General features: G+C 41.5%; 1 protein-coding gene across 1 annotated transcript in view; it reads right to left on the bottom strand.

The window, feature by feature from the left end:
- Window positions 1-16,042, bottom strand: part of neb (nebulin) — a gene marked incomplete at both ends in the record, with an annotated part of 100,482 nt that overhangs the window by 65,669 nt on the left and 18,771 nt on the right. Inside the window, 28 exons of the mRNA XM_080537055.1 lie at window positions 859-1,065; window positions 1,767-2,078; window positions 2,188-2,295; window positions 2,459-2,563; window positions 2,694-2,900; window positions 3,033-3,344; window positions 3,498-3,605; window positions 3,826-3,930; window positions 4,062-4,268; window positions 4,413-4,724; window positions 6,385-6,492; window positions 6,769-6,873; window positions 7,349-7,555; window positions 8,103-8,414; window positions 8,568-8,675; window positions 8,898-9,002; window positions 9,134-9,340; window positions 9,463-9,774; window positions 9,973-10,080; window positions 10,897-11,001; window positions 11,670-11,768; window positions 11,894-12,001; window positions 12,866-13,063; window positions 13,277-13,390; window positions 13,992-14,099; window positions 14,372-14,476; window positions 15,621-15,719; window positions 15,853-15,957. Coding sequence (XP_080393181.1) covers window positions 859-1,065; window positions 1,767-2,078; window positions 2,188-2,295; window positions 2,459-2,563; window positions 2,694-2,900; window positions 3,033-3,344; window positions 3,498-3,605; window positions 3,826-3,930; window positions 4,062-4,268; window positions 4,413-4,724; window positions 6,385-6,492; window positions 6,769-6,873; window positions 7,349-7,555; window positions 8,103-8,414; window positions 8,568-8,675; window positions 8,898-9,002; window positions 9,134-9,340; window positions 9,463-9,774; window positions 9,973-10,080; window positions 10,897-11,001; window positions 11,670-11,768; window positions 11,894-12,001; window positions 12,866-13,063; window positions 13,277-13,390; window positions 13,992-14,099; window positions 14,372-14,476; window positions 15,621-15,719; window positions 15,853-15,957 — 4,596 coding nt within the window. The remainder of the gene's footprint in view (window positions 1-858; window positions 1,066-1,766; window positions 2,079-2,187; window positions 2,296-2,458; window positions 2,564-2,693; window positions 2,901-3,032; window positions 3,345-3,497; window positions 3,606-3,825; window positions 3,931-4,061; window positions 4,269-4,412; window positions 4,725-6,384; window positions 6,493-6,768; window positions 6,874-7,348; window positions 7,556-8,102; window positions 8,415-8,567; window positions 8,676-8,897; window positions 9,003-9,133; window positions 9,341-9,462; window positions 9,775-9,972; window positions 10,081-10,896; window positions 11,002-11,669; window positions 11,769-11,893; window positions 12,002-12,865; window positions 13,064-13,276; window positions 13,391-13,991; window positions 14,100-14,371; window positions 14,477-15,620; window positions 15,720-15,852; window positions 15,958-16,042) is intronic.

The following is a 16,042-nucleotide window of genomic DNA, read 5'->3' as shown; positions in this document are numbered from 1 at the left end:
CACTCTCAGCTCCAAATAGCACCTAGAGCAGTACTGGAACCGGTACAAGGGTGTACCAGGACCACCATCAGGTTGTATTGCTGTCATCTTTATTGTCTTTATTGTGTTGTTGCATCATAACTATGCCTAAGATTCTCTTTTGGCAGGACCTGTGACCATCCGGATGCAGAACGATGCAAATATAACACTAAATTTATGGACAGAGTGTACGCCGATAATATGCAAGGAATTTTTCCTGGATACATGGTGTACAGGTTTTTGCCCTTGCTTGCTTGCATTGTGCCGGTGGTCCTTGGCCTCCCCTTGGGGACCGCTGGGTACTGGTAGGCAAACTGGCTAGTAGTCGCTCTATTGGTAGAGGGCTGCAAGGGAATTTTTTCCTGGCTACATAGTATACAGGTTTTTACTTTTGCCTGCTCGTGGCTCTGTCAGTATTGATTGATTGACTGATTGACTGAACATTTTCATTGTGTGAAGCGCATTGAGTTGCATCTTGTAAGAAATGCGCTATACAAATAAAATTTGATTTGATTTGATTTGATATGTAAGGAAGACATCAGGGCCTAGTTGGGAAACATTTATAATCTGGATCAGAATGAAAGAATCGGATCTATCTGGACGATGTTTTGTTGTATAGGGGAAATCAGACAGCTCGATCTGATCCTGGATCAGAGAAAAGAATGGGGATTATTCTGATCCAGATTATACATTTTGAACACCTGGGCCCTGGGGAGGCTGGTAGAGGCAGAAGAAGAAAGGCTCATTGTGATCCATTCCTTGCAATACAATGAGCCCATCCTCCAATGTCTACCACCAGCAGCCTCCACTGGTAGACACACAGTAGACAGTTTACCCTACCTTGTTCATGATGGCGTTGTTGGCAGAAGCCAGCACCAGGTCCATGGAGAACATGTCCTTCTTAAAGTTGAATTTGCTGGGGTGTTGGCGGTACAGTTTCTCACTGCCAATCTTGGTGCATAATTTGGCTTTCTCCACGTCCATAGAACCGATGGGAATCCACCCTGTTCCCTTCACGTAGCTGTCGTAATCACTCTTGTACAAGTTCTGCAGAAGAAAAGGATAATATAGATGTTAGTGTACATATCCAAACTTTTCGAACAGATGTCCCACAGCTCAGAATAGGGTCAACATCATGGAGTGGAATTTACTGACACTTGGTGTTTGTACTAAAGTTTTCTCCTCACAAAAGCTTTTTGGAGAATGGTCAAATTGAACACTAACATATCCCTAAACAAACAATATTGGTTGACTCTGCTGCGCCGAATGAATCTAGCCAGATAATGCTGAACTGCAGAGTCACTACCCATCTTCCGTCGTAGACTGAAGACCTCCATCTCTTCAGGTTACACCTTAACTGCTCCTCCTGAGACATCTACTACCCCCCAGCACTGGGCCTCCTGAAGACACCCGCTTTTCCCCTCTACTGTGTCCCCTAAAAAACTTCTATTGACCCCCTTATACTGTTTCTCTGTTTCTCCAGTGTCTATATATATATATATAATTTTTTTTTTTTTTAAACCTAGGTTTAGAAGAAGGTTTTTCCTTCTATCAGTGGCCCCGGGCCTGAGCTAGATTACTCTTCCTGCTACGACTGGTGGATTGATGATTCACTTGCTTAGTCAAATGTATTGATTGTAAGTCGCTTTGGAATAAGGCGTCTGCTAAATGCCAAAAATGTAAAAATGTAATTGTAAATAACGCTGAACTGCATTATGGGAGTGGAGCGAGAGCAAAGTCATACTCACGTCACTGATGATCTGCTGCATGTTGCGAGCCAGACACAGGTTCATGGCGTCGGGCATCACAGTGTAGCGGGACGACACCTGCTTGTAGCCAGCGTAGGTCTGCACCTTAGAAGCCTGCTTGGCATGGGCCACACTCATCATGTCTACTGGGGAGTGGTACTTCAGCTTGGACTTGTGGTAGTCCTTCTGGTAGTTCTTGTTACTCTGCAACTTGGCCACTTGCATGTAGTGCACCAGCAAGGGGTCGTCCTCGATACTGCGGAAGCCAACATGGCGCCCTTTAGCCTTCTGGAAGTCCAGCTTGTACTTGTACTGTAAACATCAAAATAGAAAAACGTTATTGGTCATTATCCTCAGGTGAAAAGCGACAGCTAATATCTTGAAAGATGGTCAAGGGTCATTCTAGGGGAGAGTTACTCACGTCACTGGCGATGCGAGTGCCCAGCTTGGCTGCCTGGATGGCAATGGCGTCGGTCTTGACGTGGGTGGGATTCTTATACATCGCCTCCAAACCAGCTTTGTAGCGTTTCTGGAGTGGAAAAATGAAGGAACAATTGTTTTTCAAGCTCAATGTGAGATGAAATTGTTGAAGATGTTGAAGATGTTTCTATGGAGTATTCCATAAACCCTTTCAATCATTTCCCCGTAAATGTGTTTCAGTCAGAGCAGTGCAGAATACAGCATTACTGTACCTGACTCATGGTGATTGCATTGGCCTTAGCCAGGAGGATTTCAGGAGAGTCAGGCATGACGTGGACTGTAAGTTTATCCTTGTTCCATGCTTTAGTGTATGCTTGCTGCAATAAAATGGATAGAAAAAGCAGAATATTACAGAGAATACTACAAAACTCAACATAAATAGAACACTGTTATGATCAATAAGTTATACATGTCACAAATATAAATACACATCTGGTCAGAACGTACCTGGTTCATGATCTGGTTGTTGGCAGTGGCCAGAACCAGATCCATGGAGTCCATCAGCTTTTTGAACGCGTATTTGGAGGGGTGCTGACGGTATTTCGCTTCACTCTGGATCTGACTGCCAACCTTTGCCAGCTCCACTGGCATTGAGCCAATGGGAACCCATCCCGTTCCTCTCACATAGTTGTTATAGTCACTCTTGTACTCAACCTGGAGAGAAACAATAGCAAAATATGAAATGAAGTACATTCCTGCAGTGTTGAAGCCCAGGGAAAAACGGAACATCAATGTCATCATCATCAACAGCATCATCATCATCATCATCACATAAACACTACTCACATCACTGGAGCTGGTATTCATCTTGCGAGCCAGAGCCAGGTTCATGGCATCAGGGAGGAGGGTGTAGCGATGCTCGATCTTCCTGTAGCCAGCGTAGGTTTGCACGGCTGAGGATTGTTTGGCATGTGAGAGACTCATCATGTCAACTGGGCAGTGGTACTTCAGCTTGGACTTGTGGTAGTCCTTATGGTAGTTCTTGTCACTCTGCATCTTGGCCACTTGCATGTAGTGCACCAGCAAGGGGTCGTCTTTAATATTGCGGAAGCCAACATGGTGGCCCTTTGCCTTCTCATGTGCCAGCTTGTACTTGTACTGTAGAGGTAAATGTGTGTTAGCAGAGTGTTCTTTGTTTGGTAATTTACACAATCTGCATCACTGTATGAACATGCTAAAATTAATATATCACACAAGTTTAATACTGGCTCATTGGAGCATGTAAGACATGTTATATTGTTTTTCACTTACGTCACTGGCGATGGTGGTGCCAAGCTTGGCTGCCTTTACAGAGATGGCATCAGGCCGGAGGTCATAGCCCTTCTTGTACATGCCCTCCAGACCGGATTTATAGAGTTTCTGAAAAGATATGTAAATACAGCTTAGAAACAAAGCCATCACAGCTGTTAAAGTTTCTCACATTTGAATAGATCATTTCTTTGTGTTTTTATATTGATATACTTAAATGGCAGACAAATATAAAAAGGGCAACAAACATGTCAGTATACCATAGGCTTATTGTATGCCTAAGCATGAACAAGTACTAGTGATTTTGGCTAATGTGTCTTGATGGTCATACCTGACTCATGTTGAGAGCATTAGCCTTCGCCAGAATAATCTCAGGAGAGTCTGGCATGACATGAACAGTGAGTTTGTCTTTATTCCATTTGTCCGTATATGCTTTCTGAAAAGAAAAGGATACAAAAATGATTAAATAATAACATTCAGAGAAACAGAAAAATGTCTATCTATTATCTTTAGAAGCCAAAAAATTGTCTGCTTATTTAAAAATATGACATCCTTATCAGAACGTACTTGGTTCATGATCTGGTTGTTGGCAGTGGCCAAAACCAGATCCATGGAGTCCATCAGCTTTTTGAACGCGTATTTGGAGGGGTGCTGACGGTATTTCGCTTCACTCTGGATCTGACTGCCAACCTTTGCCAGCTCCACTGGCATTGAGCCAATGGGAACCCATCCCGTTCCTCTCACATAGTTGTTATAGTCACTCTTGTACTCAACCTGGAGAGAAACAATAGCAAAATATGAAATGAAGTACATTCCTGCAGTGTTGAAGCCCAGGGAAAAACGGAACATCAATGTCGTCATCATCATCAACAGCATCATCATCATCATCATCATCATCATCACATAAACACTACTCACATCACTGGAGCTGGTATTCATCTTGCGAGCCAGAGCCAGGTTCATGGCATCAGGGAGGAGGGTGTAGCGATGCTCGATCTTCCTGTAGCCAGCGTAGGTTTGCACGGCTGAGGATTGTTTGGCATGTGAGAGACTCATCATGTCAACTGGGCAGTGGTACTTCAGCTTGGACTTGTGATAGTCCTTATGGTAGTTCTTGTCACTCTGCATCTTGGCCACTTGCATGTAGTGCACCAGCAAGGGGTCGTCTTTAATATTGCGGAAGCCAACATGGTGGCCCTTTGCCTTCTCAAAGTCTTTCTTGTACTGGAACTGAGAAGTAGACACAAAGGAAAGTCAGATAATGTGATCATATTCAACACAGCAGGAATGTTGTTGACAGTATTTATAGCCTCTCGTTGACCATCTGGAACATTCTGTAGGGATATCCGGCACTGGCCTTGAATGGTTTATAACTTTTTAACCTATCCTGGGCCCAGTTTTATTCTCTTATGTGTCTTACTGATATCAAATGTTGGATGTCTAACAATTTTTCTCTAGCTCACTGATGATAAATCAGATGGGTTATTTTATTTGTCTCCCTTTCAGCTCCAAAGCAGATTGTCCACCAATGTGAAGCCGGCCAGAAACCTTGGTGTTATGTTTGACTCTGGCCTTGAGCATGATGGGTCAAGCCCTGTTCTAAAAATAAAGAAATTATATATTATATATATATAATAAAAATAATATTTAAATAATAATATATAGATATCATATCCAAAATGAAGCGCTTTTTCTTTACCATTAGCTGATTTGGAGAATGTCTTCCACGCTTTTATTTCCTGATGACTGGATGACTGCAACTGTGTGTATACCTGTCTCATTCATACCTGTCTCATTCATACCTGTCTCACTCATACCTGTCTCACTCATGCCTGTCTCACTCATACCTGTCTCACTCATGCCTGTCTCACTCATGCCTGTCTCACTCATACCTGTCTCACTCACAGGGCACCGACGCCTAAGACTTTGACTCTCTTACACTTGTGTAATGTGACGTAACAATAAACTTGAAACTTGAACTGAAAAACGTTTGTGTCTGCAGCTAGTGCTTAATGCTACAGCTAAGCTTTTAACTAAAACTACAAAAAGAGCACTACAGCATTACACAAATCCTTGCCTTCCTGCACTGGTTGCCAGTCAGTTTTAGAGTAATTTAAAACATTTTACTAATCACCTTTAAAGCAAGGTTTGATTTGTCCCCTTATTGCTTTTTTATTTTTTATTAAAAACATTAAAAAAAACATTTAAAAGAAGTCTAGGTTTAGAAGATGGTGATAGAAGTAGATTTTTCCCTCTATCACGACGACTGCCAATGGCCCCGGGCCTGAGCTAGATTACTCTTCCTGCTACGACTGGTGGATTGATGATTCACTTGCTTAGTCAAATGTATCGAGTGTAAGTCGCTTTGGAATAAGGCGTCTGCTAAATGCCAAAAATGTAAAATGTAATGTAAATGTTATGAGCCAGAGTGCAGCCCAAGACCAGCGGACAAAGCTCTGCAGACCGCTCCAAAGTCAAGGCTGAAAACGAAAGGCTTCAGGGCCCCGAGACATTGGAACGGTCTGCCTGAAGATATTACGCTCGCCCAATCTGTGTCTTCTTTCAAATCTTTTAAGATAGATTTTACAGAATTGCTTTTACCTGATTTAAATAGACAGGTATGCATCCTCTTAGAGTGGTCCAGTTAATACCATTTGTATTGCTTTATTACCTTTATTGTTCTTGTGTTTTTCCATTTTAAACCTGACTGCCCATTGTTTGATAAATTCCTGCATTTTTGTCTATGAACCCATGTTTTGCTTCTTATTTCCCTGTTTGCTTTCTCCTTGTATGTGAAGCACTTTGTGGCATGCCTGAAAAGTGCTTTATAAACAATGTTGTTATTAGTTATTATCATTCATGTTTTCCTGGTGATGTATTGTATACTTACGTTGCTGATAATGTGTCTGCCATGCTTGGCAGCAATAATGGGGATGGCATCATTCCTCATGTCGTATCCTTTGGCGATATCTTGCTGCCACTCGTGCTTGTAGTGGGACTATAAGAGAATAGAGAAACTACAGTTAAACATCTGTCAGAACGCTGTGTAGAGTTGTACAATTTTCCGCACATGAATTCTGCAACATTTTCGAAAAGGTGGAAGATTTACAAGTGAATCTTTTGTATTGAAGATATTTCCAACTATTTCTTTAATCCATAAATCATCATAGACAATGATTACAGAGAACAGTAAAAGCTTTAAGATGATTTGTATGTTCTTCACACATTGTGTGTGTGTGTGTGTGTGTGTGTGTGTGTGTGTGTGTGTCCTCACATCACTCATGGTCTGGGCGTTGTACTTGGCCTGGAGGAAGCCGGGTGCGTCTGCAGGCAGGTGGTAGGTGTGCAGGAATTTCTCACCTGACGCCTTGTACGCAGTCTGGAGAGGAGGAGGACAGAGCCAAAGTTAGACACATTCAATCAAGTATAAATACATACAGTACTGTACATACAGTATAAATACATACAGTACTGTACATACAGTCATACAAATGTTCTCATTTTCAATTATTTAAACCTTCATTTTTTTCAAGAAAGTCCTTCTGAGGTCAAGAGTTATTTTACGATGATATGCCAAATGTAGCGTAATGAAGATCTATGGGGGTGGAAGGGATGTTATCGCCATGGGGGGGGTTACTCGTGTGTTTATAGTGGGGGGGGGTAAGATAAAGAAAAAAAGTCAGGACAGACACTTATTTTGTTTGGTGTTATAATTGTGAGTTTTTCATGTGTACTGTTTTGTAACGGATAATTGATTACAAAAAAAAGAAAAGAGTTATTTTACGAGGTTGCCTGGTGGTGAATTTCTGGTATGTGAACATCAAGTAGGAAACATAAATGGAGGGATTTCTCACCTGATTCATCTGCTTGGTGTTGGCCATAGCCAGAGTCATGTTCATCTGGTCAGTCAGACTGGAGAACTTGAAGTTGCTGGGGTGCTGGCGGTAGTGGTGTTCCTCCAGGGCTTTACCGGCCTGCTTGGCCAACTCCACAGGGATGGAACCGATGGGGACCCAGCCGGCGCCTCTGTAGCAGCTGTTGTAGTCTGCTTTGTAGTTGTTCTGGGAAATATCCAAAAGGACCATCAGATAGGGTATATACAGGAATCTGGAGGTTAATTTCAATCCCTTTCTAAGACTTTTTAAAGACCTTGTCAATATTTTTCCAGACCTCACCGCCACTTGGAGCTGTAACCGTTTACATCAGTGACACCTTTAACTTAACAGTTTTAGTTTGCAATAGACTAGACCACTATCATACAACAGAATTTCCGTTGAAAAACACACATTGTTTTTTTAATAAAACTAATAAATTCACGAACTTTTACTAAAAGCTTTTAGGACTCAAACTCTTTGGACAGAGTCTAATTCAGAAAAATACCTACAAAATTCAAGACCTCATAAAATCGTGATAAGACTTTTTAATACTTATTACGGGTCTTGATTTTCCCAAAATGTATTTATCAACTTTTAATACTTCAAGACACCGCGGATACCCTGTCAGAACTGAGATCAGCCTCACTCGCAAGAGGTCAAGGTTCACAAGATTCAACATAAGCCATTTATTATTTATTATGAGCAGCAAAAAATGTTTACAACAAACACTTACATCGCTCTGGATCTCCATCATGTTGCGGGCCAGGCCGATGTGCAGGTTGTCAGGGAGGAGGGTGTAGTGGTGCTCGATCTTCCTGTAGCCGGTGAAGGTTTGCGCGGCGGAGGATTGTTTGGCATGTGAGAGACTCATCATGTCAACTGGGCAGTGGTACTTCAGCTTGGACTTGTGGTAGTCCTTGTGGTAGTTCTTGTCACTCTGCATCTTGGCCACTTGCATGTAGTGCACCAGCAAGGGGTCGTCTTTAATATTGCGGAAGCCAACATGGTGGCCCTTTGCCTTCTCGTGTGCCAGCTTGTACTTGTACTGTAGAGGTAAATGTGTGTTAGCAGAGTGTTCTTTGTTTGGTAATTTACACAATCTGCATCACTGTATGAATATGCTAAAATTAATATATGATACAAGTTGAATACTGGCTCATTGGAGCATGTAAGACATGTTATATTGTTTTTCACTTACGTCACTGGCGATGACGGTGCCAAGCTTGGCTGCCTTTACAGAGATGGCATCAGGCCGGAGGTCATAGCCCTTCTTGTACATGCCCTCCAGACCGGATTTATAGAGTTTCTGAAAAGATATGTAAATACAGCTTAGAAACAAAGCCATCACAGCTGTTAAAGCTTCTCACATTTGAATAGATCATCTTTGTGTTTTTATATTGATATACTTAAATGGCAGACAAATATAAAAAGGGCAACAAACATGTCACTGTACATACCATAGGCTTATTGTATGCCTAAGCATGAACAAGTACTAGTGATTTTGGCTAATGTGTCTTGATGGTCATACCTGACTCATGTTGAGAGCATTAGCCTTCGCCAGAAGAATCTCAGGAGAGTCTGGCATGACATGAACAGTGAGTTTGTCTTTATTCCATTTGTCCGTATATGCTTTCTGAAAAGAAAAGGATGCAAAGATAATTAAATATTAACATTCAGAGAAACAGAAAAATGTCTATCTATTATCTTTAGAAGCCAAAAAATGGTCTGCTTATTTAAAAATATGACATCCTTGTCAGAACGTACTTGGTTCATGATCTGGTTGTTGGCAGTGGCCAGAACCAGATCCATGGAGTCCATCAGCTTTTTGAACTCAAATTTGGAGGGGTGCTGACGGTATTTCGCTTCACTCTGGATCTGCCCGCCAACCTTTGCCAGCTCCACTGGCAATGAACCAATGGGAACCCATCCCGATCCTCTCACATAGTTGTTATAGTCAGTCCTGTACTCAACCTGGAGAGAAACAATAGCAAAATATGAAATGAAGTACTGTACATTCCTGCAGTGTTGAAGCCCAGGGAAAAACGGAACATCAACGTCATCATCAGCATCATCATCACATAAACACGACTCACATCACTGGAGTTGGTATTCATCTTGCGAGCCAGAGCCAGGTTCATGGCATCAGGGAGGAGGGTGTAGCGATGCTCGATCTTCCTGTAGCCAGTGAAGGTTTGCGCGGCGGAGGATTGTTTGGCATGTGTGAGACTCATCATGTCTACTGGGGAGTGGTACTTCAGCTTGGACTTGTGGTAGTCCTTCTGGTAGTTCTTGTTACTCTGCATCTTGGCCACTTGCATGTAGTGCACCAGCAAGGGGTCGTCTTTAATATTGCGGAAGCCAACATGGTGGCCCTTTGCCTTCTCGTATGCCCGCTTGTACTTTACCTGTAAAGGTAAAATGGCGTTAGGTCATTTAGACAACCTGCACTGTGTGAACGTGGGACAATTGATCAATTATGACGGTTGAATACTGAAGTTTGAATACTGAAGGTTGAATACTGAAGGTTGAATACTGAAGGTTGAATACTGGCTCAGTGAAGCAAGTAAGACATTTTTTTCAAGTCACAAAAGTTGATCACTTACGTCACTGGCGATGGTGGTGCCAGTCTTGGCGTGCAGGATGGAGATGGCGTCAGGCTTCAGGTCATAACCCTTAGCAATGTCCTTCTCCCAGTCGTGCTTGTAGCAGTTCTAAAATGACATTGTTTTATATCAGGGTATATACAGGAATCTTGAGGTTAATTTGAAAGTGACAGTTGTATCTAAGTGACAGTTGGATCTAAGTGACAGTTGACACTAGAACAGCCGTGTCTATGTTACCTCACACAGGGTATATACAGGAATCTTGAGGTTAATTTCAAGCATTTTCTGATTTATGGAGTGATAAAAAGAGATATCCAAATTCCCTGTTATTGAAGACCTTGACTCTAATATATCAACAAGATGAAACAAGAATTTTTAACCTGGCTTTATCCAATGTTCAGATTTCTATATATATTTATATTTCTATATATATCAATATTTATGCAAATTTGCACATATTTCATTAGATAATGCCTAATTTGCATATTTAAACATTATATTTCAGAAAACTTGTAATACAAAAAATAGTCGTCTTAATGTAAGTGATTAACTGGGGAAGTTTCATGGTGATATCTATTAGTTAATTGTTTATCCTATTACCGGGCCGTGTGTTGCCTTAATAGTTTTAGTTTGCAATAGACTAGACCACTATCATACAACAGAACTCTTTGGACAGAGTCTAATTCAGAAAAATACCTACAAAATTCAAGACCTCATAAAATCGTGATAAGACTTTTTTATACTTATTAAGGGTCTTGATTTTCCCAAAATTGGTTTATCAACTTTTAATACTTTTCAAGACACCGCGGATACCCTGAAAGTTTACATAGTACGTATATAAGATACTGATAACAGTACACACATGCATAACCAGAGAGACTGGGCTGTACTTGGACCAGAGGTGTCCCCGTGGCGTCAACGTACCTTGCTGAGGTTGTAGGCGTTGCACCTGGCCTGGAGGAACGCCGGCACGTCGTGGGGCAGGGAGTACTTCTGATGGATCGCCTCAAGACCTTTCTTGTAGTGCAACTTCAAAGGAAGAAATTGAAAACCATTAGCACACAGGGTATTAGTCAAACTGACAAACTGAGGTGGTATCGCGGTAGTGGTGGTCTAGTGGATAGTGAGTTGGACTTGTGATCGGAAGGTTGTGAGTTCAAATCCCGCCTGAAGCCACACCACTACTAGTGTGCCCTTGGGTAAGGCACTTAGCCCTCAGTTACTCCAGGGGGAATGTCCCTGTAATTCGTAATTGTAAGTCGCTTTGGATAAAAGCGTCTGCTAAATGGCAAAATTAAATTTAAATTAAAATTGTATCGCCGCTGAGACGATCTGAGTGGAATGTGGAATCATATCTGAATCAGGGGAGGCTGGTCGAGGTCCATATTGGCCTCCGCTGATCTGAATGACCCAGTCAACACTAGCTTGCTCAAACATTGCAGATTAATGTATGTTTTAAATGTGGACTCCAACTAGATATATAAGTGTTTTATATTATGCCAAATGTAAAATTGTATGATGTATGATATATTTTAATGTTTGATATTTGTAATGTAAGTATGTTTTACATGTTAAATGTTATTTGTAATGTATGTTTTAAATGTGGACCCCACTAAAAGTAGCTCATGCCTATGGGTATAGCTAATGGGGATCCTTCCAATAAATAAACAATAAATAAATAAAATAAGCAGACTCACGTCGCTCCTCAGACGCTGGTTGACCTTGGCCTGCATCATGACGGGGTGGTCGTCGATGGCGGTGAAGGGGATGGTGTCTGGGTGCTGTCTGTATTTCCTCTGCAGAGAAGAAGTGGGGATGGATTTTTGTTTTCATCTCAAAGCAGATAAAACACACATGGTTTCATATTGTTAAAGGAGAAAGTGAGTGAAGGAGAAATAACGGAGGGATGTTGATGCGATACCTCGTTGAGAATGTCGCCGGCCTTCTTGGCCTTCTCCACGTCCAGCGAGCCGAAGGGCACCCACCCCGTTCCCTTGGTGGAGTTGTTGTACTCAGACTTGTATTCATTCTGGGATGAGCAGAAAAAGAAAAAGGATTGTGAAGAAAAATCCTAATAATTCCATAATTCCTCTCATCATGAACTGAGAATCGGTCTGTTTTGATAAGTGGTGAAATCTGGTAACCATCTTTCCCAGACCTTTATTTATTCATTATTATTATTATTATTTATTTATTTATTTACCCTTTATTTGATCAGCTTAGTCTCATTGAGATTAACAATCTCTTTTATAAAGAGAAACCTGGGCAAAAGTAACATTTATATCATAAAAACACAAGCCCTACTGTTTAAAACTGTTAAAAGTTAAAAAGTTAGAAGTTTCTTTCTGGTCAAGATACGCAATAATTGTGAGGGTGTACGTCGGTGTTGAGTGCTTGTATTTAATGTATGTATGTATTTATTTCCTTTGTTGTTGTTTGTTTTGTGACTTGATAGTTTCTGTTTTGTGTGTGTATGAAAACATTTGAAACTCAATAAAAACACTGTTGAAAATGTAAAAGTGAAATGTTACTGGTGGCAGGTAAAAAGGCCATCACAAAATGTTGGCTTCAGAAAAGCTGTCCTACTGTCGGTCTCTTTGTTAAAACAGTTGAGCATTTGCACTTAATGGAACAAATGACCTTCTCTTTAAGGCTTCAGAAAGAGTTGGGGGGAAAAACGATGGGAAAAATGGTGCGATTATTTAGCCAATGAAGATGGTGATTCTTTGTACTGATTGTATGTTTATATGCTGTATTTGCTGACCCCATGACCTTGTGTATGTATGTCTGTTCTTTTTCTTTTTGCTGTTGATGTTTGTTGTCCATAAAATGTGGAAGAAAAAAAAAAGTATTAAAAAAAAATGTAAAAGTTAAAAAAGTCGCTTGGCCTTACGTCACTGCAGATGATGCTGTTCTTCTTGGCCAGCTCCAGGGACATGCTGTCGTGGGGCATCAGGTAGCGGGGACTGATGCGTCTGTATCCCGTCATGCTGGCGAGGGCCTGGGACTTCTTGGCCAGGGTGAAGGCCATCATGTCCAGGGTGGTGTGGTACTTGGTCTTGACCTTCTCGTAGTCTTTGGTATACTCGCGCTGTGGAGCAGGGTACATACAGGAATGTTGAGGTTAATTTGAAAGTGACAGTTGGATCTAAGTGACAGTTGACACTAGAACAGTATGTTATCTGAGATGTTGGAAGACCAAATGAGCCCCAACCCACTCACAGTTTCACAATCATCATCTTTCTGTTTCAATATCGAAACCTAATGCATGAAACAATGAATGTCCTGTACAGAAATCACTCACATTACTCTGGATCTTGGCCACGTGGACAGAGTGCAGGATCTTGGGGTCGTCATGGATGCTGAGGGCTCCCACCATGTGGCCCTTGTTCTTCTCATATTCCTTCTTGTATTTGACCTGGAGGTCAGAAGAGCAAAAGCAGGTTAAGGACCGTAGACACAGAGGGAAACACTTGACATGTTGTGACGTTAGAATTATAAGGTTCTATCTCCATTTTTGTCAAAATGTAGTTTTTTACATAATCTGATCCATTAGGTGTTTATTAATGCCTGTGTGGTGTTATTTTTTAAAATGTTGAAATTGTTTAGTTAGTAATTAATAAAATACAAAGGTTCCATCTCACAGAACATAATGGAATGTAAAAACTTTGACGCTCAACATCTCTGAACCACCCTAAACGGAGATAGAACCTTATCATTCTAAACGGAGATAGAACCTTATCATTCTAAACGGAGATAGAACCTTATCATTCTAAACAGAGATAGAACCTTATCATTCTAAACGGAGATAGAACCTTATCATTCTAAACAGAGATAGAACCTTATCATTCTAAACGGAGATAGAACCTTATCATTCTAAACGGAGATAGAACCTTATCATTCTAAACGGAGATAGAACCTTATCATTCTAAGCTCTCGATGTATCGATATGAACATTGTATAGTTTTACATTGTGTGACATGAGCATATTTGCGTATGTATTCTCAGCGCATACTCACATCGCTGACGATGTTTGTGTGCGCGCGGGCCGCCAAGATCGAGATGGCGTCGCCCTTGACTTCAAACTGCTTGGCTTTCGCTTTCTCCCAATCGTACTTGTAACAATTCTGCACAGACAAAAACAACGTCATTAAGGTACGCAAGGACACACAGGTGTAGCCAATTTGGGTCAACAATAACCAAACGCAATCAACTATAATCCATTATCACTATCATCTATAATGCATATTGAAAAAACCATGTACAGGGCTCTCAAGTCTTACGCATTGGGCGTGAGACACACGCATTTCAACCCGCTCACACGCCACACCTTGTCTCACGCCCAATGTGTGAGACTTGAGAGCCCTGCATGTATCATCATCAACTCAACGCTACTCACATCGCTGAGGTTGTAAGCGTTAACTTTGGACTGGATGAAGAAGGGGTAGTCTGGGGGCAGGTTACACTTGAACTTAGTCGACTCGTACTTGCGGTGGTAGTTGAGCTGGAAACACACAAGCAAAAGAGTAAGAACCACACAGGAATGTACAGCAGTAGAAATAAACACATGTAGAGCCCTTTGAGTCGCAGTCAGACTGTATGCAATGTGCTTTATGAATATAAAAGCTTATTCATTATCACACATGACATTACATTCCCATTGCTCACAGTGCTGCAGTGCCTCCCCATGGTGAGTCTGGGTACTACACTGGGTATATTCCCTGCCACTAGAGGGCAGTGCTGACTGTGAAGGCCTCTCCGTTTCAGAGTTGTCTCTCATAACCGTCAGCCCCTCCTGCTCATCTCATCAGAGAGGGGTTTTATTTTTGGCAGACTGAACGAACGCACGTCGCTATTAATACTACAGAGAGATTTCTCTGGTCTCCATGGCGTTTGCAGGAAGACAGCTGGGCTTGTGTGGATGAAGGAGCCATTTTTATTTTTTTAGGGATTAGCCATCGAGTCTCGATACAAGAGCTCAACGGCTAAACCGTCTCATTCTGGTTTATGTTCTTTATAACAGTGTCAGATAAAAATATAACTATCTGTTGTCTGTTGCATCAGGGGAGGCTGGTGGAGGTAGAAATCAGAGGATGGGCTTATTTTAATGCATGGAACAGAATGCCGTTCCGTATTCCGTTCCATGCATTACAATGAGACCCATCCTCCAATGTCAACCTACCAGCAGCAGCATATTCTAAATTAATATGTAATCAATACCCAGGATACTCGACGCATCGCAGCATACTTCAACAAGGTCTCTCGTCAAAGTCAGATTCCACTAGTTGGTGCAGCAGGAAGACATATGAAACCTTAACTGCTCCTCCTGAGACATCTTCTGCCCCTCAGCACTGCGTCTCCTATAGACACCCGCTTTTCTCCTCTACTGTGTCCCTAAAAACTTCTATTGCCCCCCTTGTACTGTTTCTCTGTTTCTCCAGTGTAAAAAAAAAAAAAGTTTAGAAGAAGGTGATAGGAGAAGGTTTTTCCTTCTATCAATGGCCCCGGGCCTGAGCTGGATTACTCTTCCTGCTACGACTGGTGGATTGATGATTCACTTGCTTAGTATTCAAATGTATTGATTGTAAGTCGAATAAGGCGTCTGCTAAATGCCAAAAATGTAAATGCAAATGTAAACGTGTACGTACATCACTTAGCTGTGAGGCGTTGATGGCAGCTTGCACTTGAACAGGCGAGTCCGTCACTTGCGTAAATTTCACGTTGCCCGGATGTTGCCGGTATACTTTCTGCAAAATATAACACATAACACACCCCCCAAAACAATAAACCTCAATGATATTATATCAACACCAAGAAACAAGAAAAATCCCAGCCAGTCAAGTTGCATCAATGAGATTTCAATGAAAGCATCTCACTTACATCTTGACACTGTTGCAGTTTCTTGTTGACTTCATATTCAGGCGTAACGGTTGAGGGGAAGAAACACCTTGTTTTCATGTCGTCATAATCAGCTTTATAAGCTTTCTGAAAGACAAGAACACGGAAATGTTAGTTGAGAATATGAACTGATTAAATAATCAGCTTTATCATGTTTCTGAAAGACAAGATT

The sequence above is a fragment of the Nansenia antarctica genome (genome assembly GCF_963989245.1).
Source record: "Nansenia antarctica genome assembly, chromosome: 7".
Classification (NCBI taxonomy): Eukaryota; Metazoa; Chordata; class Actinopteri; order Argentiniformes; family Microstomatidae; genus Nansenia; species Nansenia antarctica.
Note: the sequence above shows the minus strand (reverse complement) of the source record. Positions and strands in the feature narration are given on the sequence as shown.